Source organism: Suncus etruscus, chromosome 6 (genome assembly GCF_024139225.1).
Source record: "Suncus etruscus isolate mSunEtr1 chromosome 6, mSunEtr1.pri.cur, whole genome shotgun sequence".
Classification (NCBI taxonomy): domain Eukaryota; kingdom Metazoa; phylum Chordata; class Mammalia; order Eulipotyphla; family Soricidae; genus Suncus; species Suncus etruscus.
Genome location: NC_064853.1, coordinates 31,238,625 through 31,258,573, shown reverse-complemented (window position 1 = coordinate 31,258,573; position 19,949 = coordinate 31,238,625). Strand labels below are relative to the sequence as shown.

At 48.7% G+C, this 19,949-nt stretch overlaps 1 protein-coding gene across 1 annotated transcript; it reads right to left on the bottom strand.

Moving 5' to 3' along the window:
- Positions 1–1,450: 1,450 nt before the first annotated feature.
- On the bottom strand, positions 1,451–16,223 carry MOB3C (MOB kinase activator 3C). Its single transcript, XM_049775491.1, has 6 exons — positions 16,194–16,223; positions 12,398–12,869; positions 8,906–9,108; positions 2,878–3,064; positions 1,822–2,010; positions 1,451–1,569 (listed from the first exon to the last, which is right to left on the bottom strand). The coding sequence occupies exons 2-6, from the start codon at positions 12,813–12,815 to the stop codon at positions 1,451–1,453; spliced, it is 1,116 nt and encodes a 371-aa protein (XP_049631448.1). The 5' UTR covers positions 12,816–12,869; positions 16,194–16,223.
- Between the last annotated feature and the right edge of the window lie 3,726 nt (positions 16,224–19,949).

Sequence of the window (19,949 nt, the reverse complement as noted above, 5' to 3'; positions counted from 1 at the left end):
CTGAGCAGACAACCAGGAGTAACCCCTGAGCACCGCTAGCTGTGGCCCAAAAACCAAAAACCAAAAAAAAAAAAAAAAAAAAAAAAGAAAAAGAAAACTCATAAAAGGTCCAAAGCAAGACAAGGAAGACATAACACTGACTCAGTCAACCAGTGACACTGTAGAGGACTACTATGTCCAAGTAGAGGAGGAAAAGACATACATGGTCTCTTGTCACCTATGTTCTCAGGATAGTCCATAAAACAGACTGTGCTCATCCTCTGGTACATAAGCTGGGGGATTGAGCAACTATTCCAGCAGAAGAATTAAAGAAGCTTCAGACATGAAAGAGAAGATCACGTAACACATGGGCCTAGAAAAATGAGAAGAAGGGACGAGAAAGAGTACAGTGGGTAGGCACTTGCTTTGCACACAACTGACCTGGATTCAATCGCCATCATGAGCCCCTCAGTCCACCAGAAGTGGTTCCTGAATTCAGATGAAGCACTGAGCACTGCTGGATGTGTCCCCCAAACAAAAACCAAAAAATGAGGAGGAGGGAACTTCAGGAAGAGGGACTGACTACCAGCAAACATGCATCTGAGGAACTGAGGAACAAAAACTTCCATGCAGGGTGTAGGTTTGGGAGAACAAAGGGGAATAGGGCAAGACAGTGGTTTGGCAACAGAGTATGAGGCTGAGGAACCCAACTCTCGAGTAAATGATGAAGCCCATTTACTTGTGAGTGGAGACAGGAGATGCTGAGAACATGTCTCAGGAAAGTGCACTCATGAATGTGCAGAAAGAACCTACAAACTAGATCACAATGGGACAACGGGACAGGCCATTCCTAAGCATGTGCTGGACTCGTGGAGCTCCAGTTTTCAGTCACCCAGACAGAGCCAACAACCCAGTTCACCCCACTCTGGGTCTCAGGAAAGGAAGAGGTAAGGTTGGAGAAATTAAAAAGGAAGATTTCTGGGTCAAATTGCTGCTGAGTCTCCTTCTTACATCACTTCTAGCCTAGCACCCCTATATAGGAGCTAAGCTCTGCTGATGGGGTTGAAAACACTTGGCTGGTGGGTAAAAAAAAGTCAACACCAGCTGCCCACTCTGGCACTGGACACTAGGATTCTGGTCACTAAATATTAGCTCACTTTGCATCCTGCCACGTCAGTTCTGCAGGGAGGCATCAAGTTCTGAATTTCCTAAACCCTTCCCAGGTCTCTGCAGCACCCCTTCCAAAATGCCCTCATTTGGGCAATTTCAGCTACCAAGTAAGAAGCACGGTGCTAACCTGGGTTGCCCAGGGAAGGGCATTGAACTCCACAGTCACACCAGTGACTTCGTTCCTCTCTGAGAAATGAAACTTTAGGGAGGCCACAAAACCCGGGGAAGTCACAACAGGTAAGTGGTAGATAGCTTCAAACCCGGGTCGGGATGGATGACAGATGGACAACTGAGCCCAAAGTCAAGCAAGCACCTCGATGCTGCAGTCCTGAAGCAGGACAACCCTTAAGTCAGGACCTCCCTCCCGAGAGTCCGGGGGGACATTCGTGGTCCCCCTACTTGCCCACGTCGGGGGCTCCCCTAAAAAAAGTGGACACAGGAGTGTGGTGGCCTCCTCCCTCACAGGGGCCTGGGCATGACATGGAACTTGCCTGAGACTCGCACCCTGCCTCAGAGCCGCGTCTCCCACAGGTCCAGGACTTAAGTTCTGACCTGGGACACCTGTCACACTCCCAGCGCCATCCGAGGACTCGCAGCTCTGAGCTGGTCCCAGATGGAGCCCAGCAAAGTTCCAAAGAAGAGTTCCACTTTGGCCTGCTTCCCACCCCTGACAAAATCGGGTCATGACCTCGGCAGCCTTTGAAGGCCGTGACTCGTCCCGCTTGAGGGACAGCGCCCCACTCTCAGCCCCTGTCACCCCACTTCGCTCCCCCGATGTCTTGCCTTGACTCCAGCTGACTTCCCGCGGGACCCAGGCGCGAACCTGCCGAGCTCTCCGCCCCGAAGGCGGAAGAGGCGGTACTACCCCCGAGAGGCGGGACGAATGAAGTTGTGGGCGGGGCCACGCATGCGCTTTAGACTAACACCAGGGGAGGGTGGGGCGAGCTGAGTAAACTGCGCAGGCGTGATAGTAGAGGGTCAGGGAGTTAGAGAGTCATTGTAGGCTGGGCGGCCCAGACGCTTTTAGCCGAGTCGGGAAGCCAGAACTGCGCTGGAGGGAGGCCTGGCAGCAGATGTAATTAACGTTTATTGAGCGCTTCTACATGCCAGAAGGGAATTGAAATGCCTTTTTATCTGCGTGTTCTTTTCATTAGCTTTTCTAAAAGGTAATTTTAGGAAAAGAATTAAAAAAGCTAATTTTTAGCTTTTAAAGCCAATTTTTATTAGCGAATACTGGGGAATTTAAAAGGTTTTGGTGCTTCATATTTCGCTTGGGAGAATTGACTCCTTGAGCACTGCTTTACCTCAATTATTTAAAATGAATTTTAAAAACTTTTAAAGTTCATTTCTCGGAGAAAGCAACTGTAAATAAAGTAATTCTGCCACTCTCTGACCAGCTCCTTGGAGGTGTGATGAGAGAGTAAGGATGCTTACTTGTTGGGTTTACTTCAAGTTCTGATTCCGAGTGTTTCCTCCTTGCAAATGGAAGTAAACATCCTTTCCCCGAATGTGAATGTCTGGGAACTGTTGGGAGGCTCTGGTGAACAAGGCTTGTTAAAGAGCCACCTGGATTTCCTTTTCACCAGCAGCCTGACAAATATTTGTTCCCCTTTTGCCTTCTGGGCTAAGATTTCTTATTTATATCATTGGAGGAAGCCTGGAATATTAGAGATTATTTAGGTTTTTGCTAAATTTCCTGTGGAGACCCCTGTTCCTGTATAGCCTGACCTTTTCCACCCCTCACTTTCCAGGCCCACCCAAATTTCATGTCCTGAGAGACCGGGTTGGCCCGTTCCCTGAAAGTCTCAACAGCCAGCTGGCCCTGAGTTACTTGGGCCTGTTCCAATCCAGTTTCTAGAAAAATTGTTATATCCTCCACATGGTGACCAAGGTCAATTAATACCAGAGATGAAGTCTGTGGGGAAGGGGGACAGAGAAGAAAGGGTTCACTGAAGGAGAGGGTAAGAGAATAAGCAAGGGGGAGGAGGAGGGAAGGCTCATGATGGCCAAGGGTGAGAGGCAGCCTTGACTCAACACTCAACAGACAGATGCTCCAAGGTGGGAAGAATGACTTGTTTCCTCATTCCCTGCACCAAACTAAAGAAAATGTTTTTGTTTGGTTTTAAATCCTATCTGGCTCTGTACTTGGGGAACCATGTGATACTGGGATTCAAACCAGAGTTATGACTACAGTCATATCTAGAAGAATGAATGCTCAGTACTATTTATCTGACCTTCCAGATTACTTTTATAGATCTGAAGTCAAGAAGTAAACAAAGCCTTCTGCAGTCTGGCTTTCCAACCAGTCCAGTTGGATTACAACCTGTTTTCATCCTAAACAAAGTTAGCTTCCTGCCTCTTTCCCTGCCCTCTTTACATGTCAAAGACTCACCTGAGTGGGAAGAGTTTCTAGATAGGCCCTTTGTCTCCCCTACATCACCATCACTCCACCCCACCCATCCACCCATGGGATGGTCTTGTTGCCATTTGTGGTGGGCCTCCCTCTCTTGCTCCAAGAAGTGGAAAGCTCTGGGACCATAGGTGTTTCACCCTCCTCAGCTTGGTTTGAATTACTTCCTGTGGTGACCCTGGATCCAGACCCAATTTCCCTGGGGTAGGATTATAGATGTGGAGCCTTGCACTACCCCTTTAACCTCAATACATTACCTCTTCAGGCTCCTCTCTTGGTATGTTGTGTCTTGTGGGGAGGCTGTTTTGTCTCATTGCTGAGGCCCCAGTTTCTTTTCTGTCTCCTTAAATTCTGCCCCCATTTAATCTCCAAACACTATTCTCTGAATTCTCAGAGTAGTGTTGTGACAACTTCCTGATGTACCCACATTCTCCTATAAGCTAGAGACATTAGCCACCCAGTTGTGAGAAAACCTAATCTCACTGTCAGGGTGTATTTCAAAACAACTATGAACCATGAGTGAACTTTCAAGAGTCTGAACTGCTGGTACAAAGGCTGCCTTAGGAGGCGTGCAAGCAGAGCATCTTTCAGGAAGCTAGGCTAGGGCCCTGCTGCGAGCTGAAAAAAGGCATAGCTGAGTACAGGGCCTTATAGATCCTAGAGTAGTTAGGAGGATGTTGGACACTAGAGAGTGAAAGCTTGTTAAGGACAAATAAGATCCTATTAGTATGTTGATTTATTTTTACTTGTGCTTGACACATAGTGTTATTATTAATGATCCACTGACTGAATTATGAAGCATAGAAATCAATTGTTCCTTATTCTCACAGCTAGTTAGGGGAAACTGAGGTTTAGAAAGGAAAAAAGCTGTGGTGACCTTTGGCCTGACCTGGGTTTGGAACCCAGGAATCAATGCACAAAGCCAGGCTCTGTCTTTCTTAAGTCAAGGGGAGATCTCTAGTTGGATCTTTGCTAACTCTTCAGAACCATTTTTCAGCTATCTATGCAGCTTGGTCATTTGGGGAATAATAGCAAGACCTGAGCTAAAAGACTAATAGGTATCCTGGGGAATAAACTCAGGAGATTGCCCAGGTCCTGTATCTACATGTGAAGCTTTAATCAGCACCCCAAAACAGCCTTCTCTTAAAAAAGGGCTTCTTTGGTTGTCATTAGGGTTAGGACTGCACTTGTCTTGTCCCTTAACCTATCTATTCCAATAACCTATCCTGATTAAGGTGGTAGGTAAGACAGGCCAAGTGCTAGGGTGATCTGACCTGAGACCAGGAAAGACTTCTCCAAGACTGAGATCTCCCAGCCCCTTGCACCATATTTGGAGGTTCCCAGGCCAATCTGGTCCAGAATTCTAAGACCTGGGGAAAACTATAAAATCTCCATGTTGGAGATCTAGTTCTGATTTGACCATCCTTGCCAGTCTCCCATATAGCTCCAGCTCTTGAGACAAAGAGCCTGTCCCTACCATCGCCTGTCCCCACTGCTTCCACAGCCTAGCCAGCAGCCATTGATATCCAGACCACAGCTATATCCAGTGTCTCTTTAGTTTGTTCCTTTATTTACCAAAAATAACAATAAAGTTTTTCCTTTATTTGACAAAAATAGATTCCCCCTCCCACCCCCCTCCACAGTTAGCACCGACCACACAGCCTACATCCAATCCAGAGTCTGCCCTTGGGGACTTCTGAGCCCCTAACTGGAAAGCCTCTGGAGAAGCTGCTATGCCTGATGTGTCTCCCTGGGGAACTTGCCTACAAGAAGTTACCCCAGGTCCAGTTGACTCCCCAGGATCCCAACAGAGAATCAGCAGCTATTGGGCTAGAGAGAAGCTCAGTTCTGGAGGCTCAGCAGACACTAGTAGCCAAGCTAAGGATATTGGAGCATTCTGGTATCTTTCTCCCCCTAAGAACAGTTGTATCCTAGAGTCAAGCCCTCTATGTGCCTCTCATCCTGCCCCCCACCCCAATTTCTTGACCAGCCCTGGAGTGGAATTCGAGACCCCAGTTTCAATTCTAATTTCATACAAGCCTTGCCATGAGATCTTCAACTTTCTTCCTCTTTTCCTGCCTTCGCTTCCTCTCATGCACATGGATGAGCCTAGATGATCCTCATGTCCAGAACTCCCAAGAAAGAATTTCCTTTCAGGAGGGAAGGTCCCAGTCTCTACCTCAGTTTCCCCACCTGTGAATCAGGGCAAAGAGTTGGATATGGGGTTGCTAAATGAATACCCCAGTGTCTCTGATCCATGCTCTGAAATCTACCAGGGGAAATGTATCAGGGGTGGAAAATAGTAGATACTAACTGGAAAAGGGATCACCCTACCTCAGAGAGTCCTTTTGCTAGGAACCTGGTCTTTCAATAGCCCAGAATGGGAGACAAAACTCTATAATAGTTCCCCAATTAAAGTTCCACTAGTTCCTCAAGATGAAGGCTTATGTCGGGAGTCACATCTATAGATTCTGGGAGCTAGATATCAAATTTAAAAACCATGGTACCCTGTAGACAAGAGGGTAGCCCTGGGAAGTCTTACTTAGGAAAGATAATGACAGTTCTCAAAAATTCCTGGCTAAGCACATCAGATCCTGTATCTGCTGTGAACCAGGGGGTTAGGTATCTTTTCTCTATCCCTCAGTTTCCCAACACTCCTGATGCTGATGGCCCATGATATATCTACAAGCACATCTTGAGCACTTACACACATGGTGAGACATACCAGCAGGGACACTGATATGCCACCACTCCTCCAGCAGTGCTCATGATCTGATAACTGAAATCCCTCCCTTCCACCCTCCTTTTCATCCATCCAGCTATCTATCATGTATGGAGATGCTACCATGTACCAGAGAGGGCATGAGGCAGCTGGTTCTTACAGAAACACCTCAGTTAAACTCTAATTCTCACACACACACACACACACACATATACACTCTCTCTCAGTTAAACTCTAACTCTCTCTGTCTCTCTGTCTCTCTCTCTGTCTCTGTCTCTCTCTCTCTCACACTCACACACACACACACATACACACACACACACACATATTCTCTCTCTCTCTCTCACCCACTCTACCCCTCTCATACAAACAGGTTATTTCATTCTCTTCTGCCTTTCTTGTCATCACATTCCCAAACAAGGAAGCTGTAACTATTAAGAACACTAAGGCAGGTCTGCAGATCAGAGCAGAGATCCTTCAGCAACCTGGCTTCAGACGTCCTACCAGGGCTGACTCCTCCTCTCTTGTCTGCCAACCACAAGCTCTCCCTTCCCATTCACAAGCAGGTTGTCTCCTGAGAACCATAAAGTCCAGGGATATGTGGATGTGTAGATGTGAAAGGGTCTCAGGGCCTTCTAGTTCCTGTGCCACCAGACTCCTGAGGGTCCTCTCGTCTTGTCACTCTATGCTCGGATGGTCCATTAACCGATAGCAACATCCACGCCTGGGCTCAGAGGCAGATCCTCTCTGTCATCTCCCTCTGCAGAAACGGAAGATGGAGGTGGGTTAGTTGGGGATCTACCTAGGGGGGCAGACCCTCCCGACCCCAACTCTTGGGTCTCAACCTGGTCCTTTACTGCTTCCCTGCCCCCACTGACTCCTTGTTGCACTAAATTGATGCTTGAATGAGTTGTCTATTAGGGGCCGGAGAGATAGCATGGAGGTAAGGCATTTGCCTTGCATGCAGAAGGTCGGTGGTTCAAATCCTGGCATCCCATAGGGTCCCCCCTAGCCTGCCAGGAATGATTTCTGAGCATAGAGCCAGGAGTGACTCCTGAGCGATGCTGGGTGTGACCCCAAAAAAACAAAAACAAAAACAAAACAAAACAAAATGAGTTGTCTATTAAAGCAGGATTTCTCAACCTTTTTCTGATTATGACCTCCTTCCTTTGGCTCCTGTGAACCCTCCTCTATCTTCCCTACTGGCCCTGCCCCCATCCTCTTGACTGACCCCCAAGTTTCAATGTACATGCCAAAAATATAAATGATTTTTTTCCTGTTGCTTCTTGGAATATTCTGGGGCCTAAATTGAGAAATGCTGCATCCAAATATAGAATTCCTTGGTAAATAGGTGCCAGAGCAATAGCACAGTGGTAGGGCATTTGCTTTGCATGTGGCTGACGTAGGACGGTCCCAGGGTTCTATTCCTGGCATCCTATATGATCCCCTGAGCCTGGCAGGAGCAATTTCTGAGTGCAGAGCTAGAAGTAACCACTGAGTGTTACTGGTTATGGTTCAAAAAAGATTAAAAAAAGAAAAAAGAATTACTTGGTAAATAAACTGTCTTTCCCATATATATCTACTTGGGCACGAGATTTCCCCCCGCCCTGGGGGGTAGGGTGGGCAATGCTTGGTATTTTTCCAGGGATCCTGGAATGTTAGGGATCAACATGGAGTCCCCATAGGCAAATGCTCTAGCCCAGTGGTTCTCAAACTGTTTAAACAGGGGGCCAGTTCACTGTTCCTCTGACAGCTGGAGGGCCAGACTATAGTAAAAACAAAACCTATGAGGGCCCGGAGAGATAGCACAGTGGTGTTTGCCTTGCAAACTTGCATCTTGCCTTGCAAGCAGCCGATCCAGGACCAAAGGTGGTTGGTTCGAATCCCGGTGTCTCATATGGTCCCCCGTGCCTGCCAGGAGCTATTTCTGAGCAGACAGCCAGGAGTAACCCCTAAGCACCGCCGGGTGTGACCCAAAAACCAAAAAAAATAAAAATAAAAAAACAAAAACAAAAACAAAACCTATGAACAAATTCCTATGCACACTGCATATATCTTATTTTGAAGTGAAGAAACAAAACAAGAACAAATACAATAGTGACCTGCGGGCCATAGTTTGAGGACCACTGCAGCCTTTTGAACCATCTCCCTGGATTCATTCTTTTTTTTTGTTTTTGTTTTTGTTTTTGATTTTGTTTTTTGGGCCACACCCGGCGTTGCTCAGGGATTACTCCTGGCTGTCTGCTCAGAAATAGCTCCTGGCAGGCACAGGGCACCATATGGGACACCGGGATTCGAACCAACCACCTTTGGTCCTGGATCGGCTGCGTGCAAGGTAAACGCCGCTGTGCTATCTCTCCAGGCCTGGATTCATTCTTATATATTTCTTCTTTCATTTTTTGGGAGGTAAAGTGGAGTGAGAACTGGAGGGGGAAACACATCTAGTAGTACTTAGGGCTACTCCCAATTCTGTGTTTAGGTGACTGTGTGGTGCCAGGAATTATAACCAGAGCCAGTCACACGCAAATCAATAGCCTCACCTCTTTGGATGATCTCCCCAGCCCCCATTCTAAAGCAGTGGTATTTGGATCTGAAAACTCAGAGCCAGTGCTGGTGAGCCTCACCAAAGGCTCCAGCTCCCGCTGGTCCACCAGGCTGAACTCTCGGATGAAGTAGTAGAAGTGCTTGTAGCAGGTGTTGACATGTGCCTCGGCCCCCATGCTGAGGATGCTGTCAAAGTGGTGGATGTACACATGCACGAAGACTCGGAAGAGCCGGGTCAAAATCTTGGTGCAGACCTGCTGGAAGTTCTTGGGGAAGGGAACTCCTGAGGAGAGAGAAGGCAGAAGTGGGGGTGTCAACACCCTGGTGCTAAAACTGCCCAGCGCTTCCCTCCCTGGGAAAGGCTATCTTCACTCAGGATGCTTTGTCTCTAGCACTTCCCTATGGGGGACATGAGGACTCTGTCTGCTTTCTCCCATTCTTCCCCACTTTTCAAAATAGAAACCTCTTGGGGTGGGAATGTTCCTGCTGATTTCTGGCCCAGCAGCACAGTGCTTAAATCAGATGGAACTCAGGAGTTATCTGGGCTCTACTGTTTGAGTTAACTTTCTGGCCTATACTTTCCTTTCTATTTTATCTTCTTTCTTTCTTTTTTTTTTTTCGTTATTGTTGTTGGTGCCAGGGTTTGAACCCACACTTGCAAAGCAAGTACACAACCTTTGACCTATATTCCAGGATCCTTAACAAAGTACAAATCTAGCTGTGCCTCTCCCCCTGTTGACACAAAAATCATCAGAGGCCAGAGTGATAGCACAGTGGGAGGGCATTTGCCTTGCGCGTGGTCGATCTGGGACAGACCTGGGTCCAATCCCCAGCATCCCATATGGTCCTCGAGCCTGCCAGGAGTGATTTCTGAGTGCAGAGCCAGGAGTAACCCCTGAGCAATGCTGGGTGTGGCCCAAAAAACAAAAACCAAGCAGACAAAAAACCCACGAAAATCATCACCCACATGTTCCTATTCCCTGAGCTGGATGTTACAGCTGGGCTCATAAACCAATCCTTCATGGACTATGATGAAAACTCACTCTAAATCCTCTCCAGAAATATTTACATCTCCAGATGCACACATGACACCTTTGAATACAACATCAAGGTGCAGTCCATCAAAATTGGGGGTCCATTAAAGAAATGTTCTGGGGGCCGGGCGGTGGCACTAGAGGTAAGGTGCCTGCGCTAGCCTTGGACGGACCACGGTTCGATCCCCCGGCGTCCCATATGGTCCCCCAAGCCAGGAACAACTTCTGAGCACATAGCCAGGAGTAACCCCTGAGCGTTACCGGGTGTGGCCCAAAAACCAAAAAAAAAAAAAAAAAAAAGAAATGTCCTCAGAATTTTTTTAATTTAGTTAATTAATTATTAATTAATTTTGGGTTTTGGGTCACACCTGGCAGCGCTCAGGGGTTACTCCTCGCTCTACACTCAGAAATCGTTCCTGGCAGGCTCGGGGGACATATAGGATGCTGGGATTCGAACCACCGTCCTTCTGCATGCAAGGCAAATGTCCTACCTCCATGCTATCTCTCTGGCCCCTGAAAAAAATGTCCTCAGGATTTTGTCTAACTTCTCAAGTGCTTCCTACTCAAAGTCTTTAGTGCTGAATCTCCCCGCCAGCCATGCTGAAGTCTTTCCTCAATTCACCCAACAGGCTCTTGACATGGATCCCGAAAATGACTGTCTCTTCAAGCACTTGTTTAAATCCACCTCATTCTTTCCAATTTTCTACAAAGAGCCTTCTAGTTATGAGCCAGTCCTGAGTGCCCAATTGCTCTTATCCTTAGTCCCTGTCAAGTGGGATGGGTTGGGACGGTTATGAGACTCATTCCACAGAAAACAGACTATAAGGGCACAAAGATAAACTTGCCCTAGTCACCTAACTATTAAGTAGTACACACACTGGAAGCAAAATTCAACCCCACTTTGCACCCCAAGGGGAGCAACTCTTAGAGAAGAATGATTCAAATCCCACTTTAGAGACACTTTAGCAGGGGGCAGGAGAGAGAGTACAAGTACAGTAGATATGGTATTTTGCTTTGCCTGCAACTGACCTGGGTTGGATCTCTGGTATCTCCTATGGGAGTGCCCTGAATACCAGCAGGAATAATGACTGACTGTAGAACCCCCAGGTATGACTCCCAAAAACAAATCAAAGAAGGAACCCTCCAGACCTGTAGACAAGAACAATTTCAACATGACCCCACTACTAAAAGTTGGCGATTTGGATGACTTTTTCTCTGGGCAGTCTCACCTCAAGATAAAGCACAGAAGCATACACATCTAGAGGTGCTCATACCCAGGGGTTTTTTATAATTTTTGTTTTTTTGTTTTTTTTTTTTTGTTTGTTTGTTTTTGGGTCATACTCGGTGGTGCTCAGGGGCTACTCCTGACTCTACACTCAGAAATTGCTCCTGGCAGGCTCCAGCGACCATTATGGGATTCCAGGATTCGTACCACTGTCCTGCGCTCAAGGCAAACACCTTACTTCTATGCTATCTCTCTGGCCCCTGACCCCAGGGTTCTAAGAGCCCCTATATACCCCTTCTGCAGCCCTTTCTCTTAGAGCTAGAGTTCTCTCTGGCCAACCCAGATCCCACCCATCTTGGGCTAAAGCTCTAGTTCTGAATCTCTTCTGATTCAGTGTCCTGACTTTTTCAGCCTCAGTTTCCACCAGTGTGAAATGAAGAAACTCATTGTTGGCAAGGCAAGATGGTGCAGGTCCCTGGCCGGGAGGGCCATAGGTATGGTGACTCAGGGCCAGCCTCCCCTGGGGTGGCCCATCCTGCCCCACCTATCTCAGGCTCCCCAGGCTTACTAGAATGAATGTGAGGGGTGAGGCATTGGTGACTAGCAGTGTCTCACAGCTGAGCCTCAGGTGGGCCCCCTCCCTCTGCCCCATGGGACACCCATGCCCTCCCCCCCATAGTCCAGGCAGCCATTTCAAGATAAGAAAAGGCAGGTGATTACTTACCAGAAAGGAGAATTCTGCCCTCTGGACTCCCTGAGATGTTGATAAGTTTGAGCACCTACCCTTTCCCTTTTCTGAGTCAGAGGCTAGAAGGAACGCCCCAAGGAGGCACTAGTCAGATTAACCCATGCAATCTAGGTTCTTAGAAGCACCTAGTTGTGGAAGATTCTGAGAATGATAGTGTCTGAGGTCTGGCCAGTATAGTTTTCAGACTGAAACTGAGAAAGAACCAGCAGGGGCCTGTAGCTCAGTAGGGGTTGGGAAACTGGTAAAGCACTTGCCTTGCACATGTGAGGCCTTGAATTTAACCCCCTACATAGCCCACCCCATTCTACCCCATATGCTATGTATGCTGATTCAATCCCAGGCACTTACATACCAACCTGGACCAAGAGGTAGCTATAGCTCCTGAGTATTTAACTTCCCAGAGTGGCCCAAAAACCAAAACCAAAACCAAACCCCACCTCCATACATACATACAAAAACACCCCAAAATTGCCAAAACAAATTGCACCCTACTTAGAGTGCTTGGTCATGTTAATGTTAATGCATCTACTTGGTACTCACTCCCTCCCTGAACCCCTGCACTCACCAACACGGGTGGGAAAGACATCCTCATCATTGATGAGGCTCTCGATCCAATCCATGAGAAGGGCCATATAGCGGGGTGCTGAGAGCTTGGCTGGCCGCCGGTACTGGCGCTCGTCCTGCCAGCGGTACTCGTAACGTGGCCCACCGGCCATCACCGGGCAGCTGCTCTCGCTGCAGCGCTCGGCCATGGTGCCATAGATGAGGTTGATGCGGTTGAAGAAGTCCACCACATGCACGGCGATCCAGTCGTCGATGTTCTCCCCGGGTGGCAGCCGCACCACACTGCGCAGGTCCAGGCCTGACTTGAGCGACGCCTGAGCCTTCTTGTACAGTTCGAAGCGCTGCGTGCCAGGCTCGAAGCGTTTCCGTGGCCTAAACGTCTTGTCCTTGGAGAACACTTGTTTCAGGCACAGCGCCATGGCCAGATGAGATGGAAGGCCAAGTGTCCAGGATCAGGATCTGTGGTTGCCCTCCTAGAAGCAAGGGCACAGACCTGTAAGACCAACACAATGTTTCCCTCACACCTCTAGTGTCTGGACAATCACTGTAGTCTACTTGCTGTTTTTTGTTTTTGTCTGTTTTGGGTTCATACCAGGCGATGCTCAAGAGTTACTCCTGGTTTTGCACTCAGGAGTTACTCCCGATGGTGCTCAAGGAACCATAGGAAATGCCAGGGATTAGCAGCTGGGTTGGCTGTGTGCAGAGTAAGCATCCTACCCACTATCTATCACTGTGGCCTCCTTACTTGGCATCTAAGTCTTCCTCCTGCCTGGATCCAGCACCTCCAGGCACCAGAGTTCCTTGTCACAGGCCCCGGCCCTTGCATCTGGCTGTTTCCTCATTTTGCTTGCATCTAACAGATATTTAGAGCTCAGACACACTCAGTAGACTGGCTGCTTACCATCAAGGGACAGTGACCGCCTGTAGCCTCTGCTAGCACTGCCCTGACATGTGGAGGTGCACAGGCCAGCTTATGCTGCGTGGGAGAACTTGGCTGCATTGTGCTGGGGGCAAGTAGCCCCCCTCCATGCTTCCTCTGGGATATCCCGCTGTTCATCCGGCCACCGGGGTTTCCCAGATTGTAGAAGGGACTTTTCTACCAAAAATGTCCTGTCCTTTCATCAGCCTGAAAGAGGAAAGGAACCTTATATGGAGAGCAGGGTCTGATTCTGCTGTGGATAGAGAAAAGGGGCAAAGGGTTCCACTTCCTTCAGCAATGGCTAGAGATCCCTCCCCTAAAGCTAGCCTCCTCTAGCTAGAAAGCAACTACCAGTTCTTCCTCACTTGGACCTAGCACGAGTCTGAACATGCCTACTGGGTGCTTGGCTCAGTGTGACATAGGAAAAGCAAGCATGATCCACACATGTGAGCAGCCCACCTTGAATTTCGATGATGTATGAGCTTTGCCTCTTACAACGGAAGCATCTCAGACTTACATTAGCCTTTACAAGTAATGATCAACTCTGTCCTTTCAGGCAGGAACCCTGGGTTTTATTCTAGCCTGACCAAGATTGGGTGACCTGGACATAGGCATCGATGGATTAGGCCCCTGCAACTGGCTGGGTCATGTTTCAAGGACTCTCAGGACAGATATCTGATCTCTTGGGAAATGCAGACTCAAATACCCATGAGACTTGCACTTGTCCACAAACGGAGTACACAAAGGCTAACAGGCACAGGTTCTGGCTCAGGGTGAAGGGGATTGTTAACTTGGCTCTGAGTCTCATCGACTGAAGTTCTAGACTCAAGCTCTCCAGTGAGGCTTACATACAGTCACAAAGCGTTACTAATCTTGACCTCAGTGCTGCCACCAGACCACCGCCTCTCTCACATCTGTAGTAAATCTGGGACAGAATTAGGGAACAATTTAATTTTTTGATTTTTGGGTTTTTGTTGTTGTTGTTTTGTTTTCAAGCCACACTTGTCTGTGTTCAGGGTTACTTCTGGCCTTCTGTCCAGTGATCTTGGTGGGGCTTGGGGACCAAATGGGGTGGGGGAATCAATCCCAGGATAGCTGTGTGCAAGGCAATCACCTGATCTGCAGTATAATCATTCCAACCCCAGACTGGGGAACAATTTGATGACTGGATGTAATCAAAGACTCAATATATATATAGATTGGGGGCAGTTGTTATAGCAGACAATAGAAAGTTAGTGGAGAAGTTTGGAACAAGGGTTTTCTACCTTGTTCTCACCAGCTAACAAGGCAGGCAATGAAATGGAGGAGAGAGTTGAGACGGGGAAACTTTCCCAAAAGGAGCTTATCCATCTTCTCATCCCCTGTTCTCATTGTGGAACATGAGCTTCCGGACTCAGGAGGGCAGTTTGCACTCTTATCGCTGCTTTCAAAACCACTCATGCTGCAATGAGGTGGGGATTCTCTCCCTCTGCACAACCCCTTTTAGTATGTGTTTCCTGCTGGCTTTTGATACCACTCACTTTCCTTTTAATTTCTGCTTAAACATGACCTCCTCCCCCGAAAAGTGAAAGTGTAGTTCCCATGACTAGACATAGTCAAGTTTAATACTACTGTATGGACGAATCCCCTCTACTGATCCTTGGATGGGGGACTGCTCTTTGACCATTAATGTCCCCCATCCATCCCACTGCTCAGCCTAGATCAGATTTTCACAGGCCTCATGGAAAGCTTTGAATCAAAACTATAAGTTGGGGGCCGGAGAGATAGCTTGGACGTAAGGCATTTGCCTTTCATGCAGAAGGACGGTGGTTTGAATCTCGGCATCCCATATGATCCCCCGTGCCTGCCAGGGGCGATTTTCTGAGCATGGAGCCAGGAGTAACCCCTGAGCGCTGCCGGCTGTGACCCAAAAACCAAAACCAAAACCAAAACCAAAAACTAAAAAAACAATAAAACAAAAATTATAAGTTGGAAGAAAAGATCCTACAAATCAAGTTGAAAGAAAGGGCCTTATAAGTCATTTCCTGAATAGATGGAAGTCCCAGATGTCAGGTAGGTTCTCAGGAAGAAGGGGATGTTCTGTAAGGGGGTGGGGCTCATCCCCGTCAGGTGAAGGGGCAAGTAGGGAAGAGAGATTGGCAGGCAAGGGAGTCTTCCCACCAATTAGACCAACTCCATTCCTGCCCCACCAGTGTACATAAAGTGGGAGCTCCATCCATCCCCATCCTCCTGATGGATCCTGATGGATCTTCAGGGCCCATGGATCATTTCCCAGAACAATATAATTAAAATATAATTTAGGGTAAGAATGTGTGTGTGTGTGTGTGTGTGTGTGTGTGTGTGTGGCCATTCTTGCCCTTAGCTCCGTTTTCTGTTCTTTTTCACCCAGAAAGTGGTCAGTCACCCCCAGCGTGAGTCATCTGGAGGTCCCGAGTGAAGGGCTAGCTACTGAGCCAGTCACACCTACCACTCCTCAAGCTGGCCCAAGATCTCTCTCAACCCCCGCAGCTGGAACCCAGAATCCAATCGAGGGCTGTACCAGGAAGGGGCCCCCCGTAGTAGTTAGAGATATAGGGGAAACCCAGAGCAGGGGAGATTCCCCACTCATTCCCGCAGCACTAGACCCCCAACCCTTCTCTGCTGGGGATCCCAAGGGAACCCCTCAAGCGGGGGCAGGATGGGCGGGTGACAGGACCCGGGGAACAGGCCTGACATTTCCGCTTATGAAGACACGCCCCTCGGCCGCCGCCTCCGGGCCCCGACTCCCAGCGCCCGACCCTCGCCGGGCCCCCCGAGTCTGCCCACGAGCCGACGTCGTGGTGGGGAGGCGGGAGAGCAAAGAGGGGGCCGGCCGGGCTGAGTGGGGCGAGTCACTCACCGTCCCGCCTCGTGGGGCGCCGCGGATCCTCAGCTGGCCACCACCTCCCGCCGCTGTGCTGGCCCGTCTGTCTGTCCGTCCGTCCGTCTGTCTGTCTGTCCGTCCGACTGTCCGTCTGTCCGTCTGCCCTGCGGGGCTGGCGGCCGCCCTCCCACCGGGGTTGTCGTCTCCAGCTCCGCCCCGGCCCGCCCGGGTCCCCCACGCCGCGGCCCCGGGGCGGGGAAGGGGCGGGGAAAGGGACCCTCCCAACCCCACATCCCCAAAGCAGGCACACGCCCACCTTCCCGGAAAGTGCCCAGTTTCCCCCCCTTTTCCTCTTCACTTTGAGCCGAGCTTCTGACACTGTCCCTTTCTGGACTCAACTTCCCAGACTGTAAAATGGGGACAAGCTCAGTTTGTGTCTGAGCTGAAATGGAAACGCTGCTAGATCATGCTTGTATTTCTAGGCCCGTCAGAGTCTGCCAGTGTCTGAGCATAGTCAAGGGATCTGGTCTGCCCCAGTCATACATACCCTCACCTCTTGGCACAGACAGGAAGGGTAGTTGGTATGAGAGGCCGGTCAAGGCAAACTGGCTGCAGAAGTCACTGGAGACGTGGGGGTAATGGAGAGTCAAGGCGGATGGTGGACATTTATCATGACCTTTGGATTCCACCGTGCACACCCATCTTAATTGGGTTGTTCCAGGTCGTTAGAATGCTTTCAAAGGGGGCCGGAGAGATAGCATGGAGGTAAGGCATTTGCCTTTCATGCAGGAGGTCATCGGTTCGAATCCCGGCGCCCCATATGGTCCCCCGTGCCTGCCAGGAGCAATTTCTGAGCCTGGAGCCAGGAATAACCCCTGAGCACTGCCGGGTGTGACCCAAAAACCACCAAAAAAAAAAAAAAAAAAAGAATGCTTTCAAAGGTCCTCAAACTACGGCCCTCGGGCCACATATTGTATTTATTCCCATTTTGTTTCTTCACTTCTAAATAAGATATATACAGTGTGCATAGAAATTTGTTCATAATTTTTGTTTTTACTATAATCTGGTCCTCCAACAGTCTGAAGGACAGTGAACTGGCCCCCTGTTTAAAAAGTTTGAGGAGATCTTCCAAGAATCGCAGGTGTGGGGCCCTGGCAAGATTCTAGCAAAAGTGCTGCCTGACAAGTGTGTCTCTCTCTTGCCAGCTTCCATTTTGCAGCTTTGCTGTGTGGGACCCCTGAGCACCACATCAGAGTGTATTGTCTCAGGGGAGCACTGTAACTAAAGAGTATGACCTCCTGGGCACCACAATCAAACATAGGTAAGACCTGGCTGGAGTGATAGCACAGTGGTAGGGCGTTTGTCTTGCACGATGCTGGCTGACCCAGGACAGATGCGGATTCCATCCCCATCATCCTATATGGTCCCCCGAACCAGGAGCGATTTTTGAGCATAGAGTCAGGAGTGACCCCTGAGCACCACCGGGTGAGACCCAGAAAACCAACCAAACAAACAAAAAACATAGGTAAGACCAATTTGCTCCTGGCTCGGGAGGAACACCTGGGATACCAAGGATCAAACCCAGGTCAAACCCAGGTCCGTACTGGGTCAGCTGCGTGCAAGGCCAACGCCCCACTGCTGTGCTATTCCTCTGGCCCCGAGGGGGAGAACATTTTGAGAGTGGGATTACCTGAGGTTGGCATGTGGAAAGCCCAAATATGGAAAGTCCTCCAGAGGAAGAAGCAAGGGCTAGAATAAAAATACAGCAGGCAGGATATTTGCCTGAGCACTAACAGAAGTGATCTCTGAGTGCAGATCCAGGAGAAGTAACCCTGAGCACTTCTCAGTGTGGCCCCAAAAGAAGAAAGTGAGCTGTGTAGGGCTGGAGAGACAATATAGGAGGTAAGAACCTTACCTTTAAAGTGGCCTAATGGTCCTAAGTGGTCCATCTTGCAATGTGAATGGTTCCCTGAGTACCACCAAAGTCCTGAGCACCAATCCCACTCCTTTCCCCACAAAAAAGCTGTGTGGCGCCAGCTAGGTGTGGAAGCCACAGGGCCAGGTATCTCCTGGGATACTCCTTTAGTCTTCCCGATACAGAGAGGATTGACTTCTAGACTGTAACTGCTAGACTGAGGGAGTGGTAAAAGTGGAGTCACAAGGATACAGCAGGAGGTGCAAAGAGAGCAATGGCCTGAGCTTGAAGAACAGAGCCAGTTTAGCAGCACATGTGCCCAAAAGGACAGGGAGTGCCAAGGGCCTCACAAGCCTTCCTTCTTTCCTTTCTGGCGATGCTTCTGCATTGGCCAAATCCTTCCAAAGCCACAATGGAAGGGCCCACAGCAGTGATCACCTGTGGCCTAGGGCTGGGATAAAAATATGGAAAATGTCTCTGGAGGGGTAATAGAAAATCTGGAAACTGTGAGCCTGTGCTCATGTCAGTTCTGGACATTTCACAATTTCAGGGCCATTTCCTCTTTAATTCAAATGTGATTTAGCTGTGTGTTGTTGAGTTTTTCATCCTATGGGAGGTTTATGTTTTTTTTCTTGTTGACTTCTAATTATATTGCACTGTGGCCGGAGATCAGGGTCTGTAGGATTCTCTGGAATGTGATGTTACTCTGTGGTTTTGGACCTGGTCATTTGCTGGACCTCTGAGCTGAATTTTATAAAATAGACAGGAGTTCAGACAAAGTGAGTCTTTGTCTCAACTTTGTCAGAATTTTCTTGTAAAAGTATAGAGGGATTATTTATTTTTCTTGTCTCTTTCTCTTTTTTTGAAGGAGCTTCAAGTCACACCCTACTGTGTTCAGGTCTTACTCCTGGCTCTGTACTTAAAGTAAGACTTTAGTAGGGCTTTGAAGATCATGTGCTATGGCAAGGGATTATACTAGGTGCCAGCCACCTGGAAGGCAAGTGCCTTATTCCTTGTACTATCTCTCTGGTCCCAGAGGAGCCATTTTGAAAGAACTCTAGAAATTTCTACCACAGAAACCCTTGGTGTCTGCCTCAGTCTCTGTGGACAAGCTGACAGAGATATGGAAGGCAGAGGGGTGGGTTTGGAAGAGAACCTCTAAGCACCTGTCCACCTTCCTGCAGCTCTCACTCTGTGCTCTAGAGCTTTAGTTTCTTCAGTAATGCTCTGCTGGGGTTGTGAAGACCGGACCTTACATCAAGAACCTGTTTTTCCCACACATTGGCTGTGTGACCCAGGTGACCTCTACTGTCTGAGAACTTGTGGAACCCAGTAGCCATGTATACCTACCTACACAGGACCGACACGGTTCCTTGCTCTGTTCCTGAGTTTGCTAAATAGCTTAGTTCAAACTAGGTTTTATCCCTGCTGAATGCTGGGAACCAATGAGGACCAGGAAGGTGAGGCTTGCTTCATGGCACGAAGGTTGTCTACTCCCATGGCAGTTCCATGGGCAACGATTGATGTCCAACCCTGGGCTTCAGCCCTGGCTCGCACATTGTCCAGCTGTGTCTCTGAAAAGTGCCTACTGCTCACTGGGTCACAGTTCTGTCTGCACAAGAGAAAGATAGAGCCAAACCATTCCAAGTGCTTTATCAGGCTTGCTTCCTGTCCATGTTGGTACCAGTGACTCCAACAAAAGAGTGAGGACAGAGTTGCCTATCTCTGGGTTCTACCCAGCCCCTTTTCTTTTTCTTTTTTTTTTAATCGAGTCACCATGAGATATAAAGTTGTTCATGACTGAGTTTCCTTCTTACAATGTTGAAGGCCAATCCCTTGACCCATCCAATTCCCTCCTTCAACTCCACAGTTTTTCT

Coding starts and splice junctions, on each gene's coding strand:
- MOB3C (XM_049775491.1), bottom strand. CDS start 12,815: ATGGCGCTGTGCCTGAAACAAGTGTTCTCCAAGGACAAGACGTTTAGG. Junction 9,109..12,397: donor TGTCTTTCCCACCCGTGTTG/GTGAGTGCAGGG, acceptor CTCTCTCCTCAG/GAGTTCCCTTCCCCAAGAAC. Junction 2,011..2,877: donor GAAAGTGAGGGGTGGAAAAG/GTCAGGCTATAC, acceptor TCTCGGGGGTAG/TACCGCCTCTTCCGCCTTCG.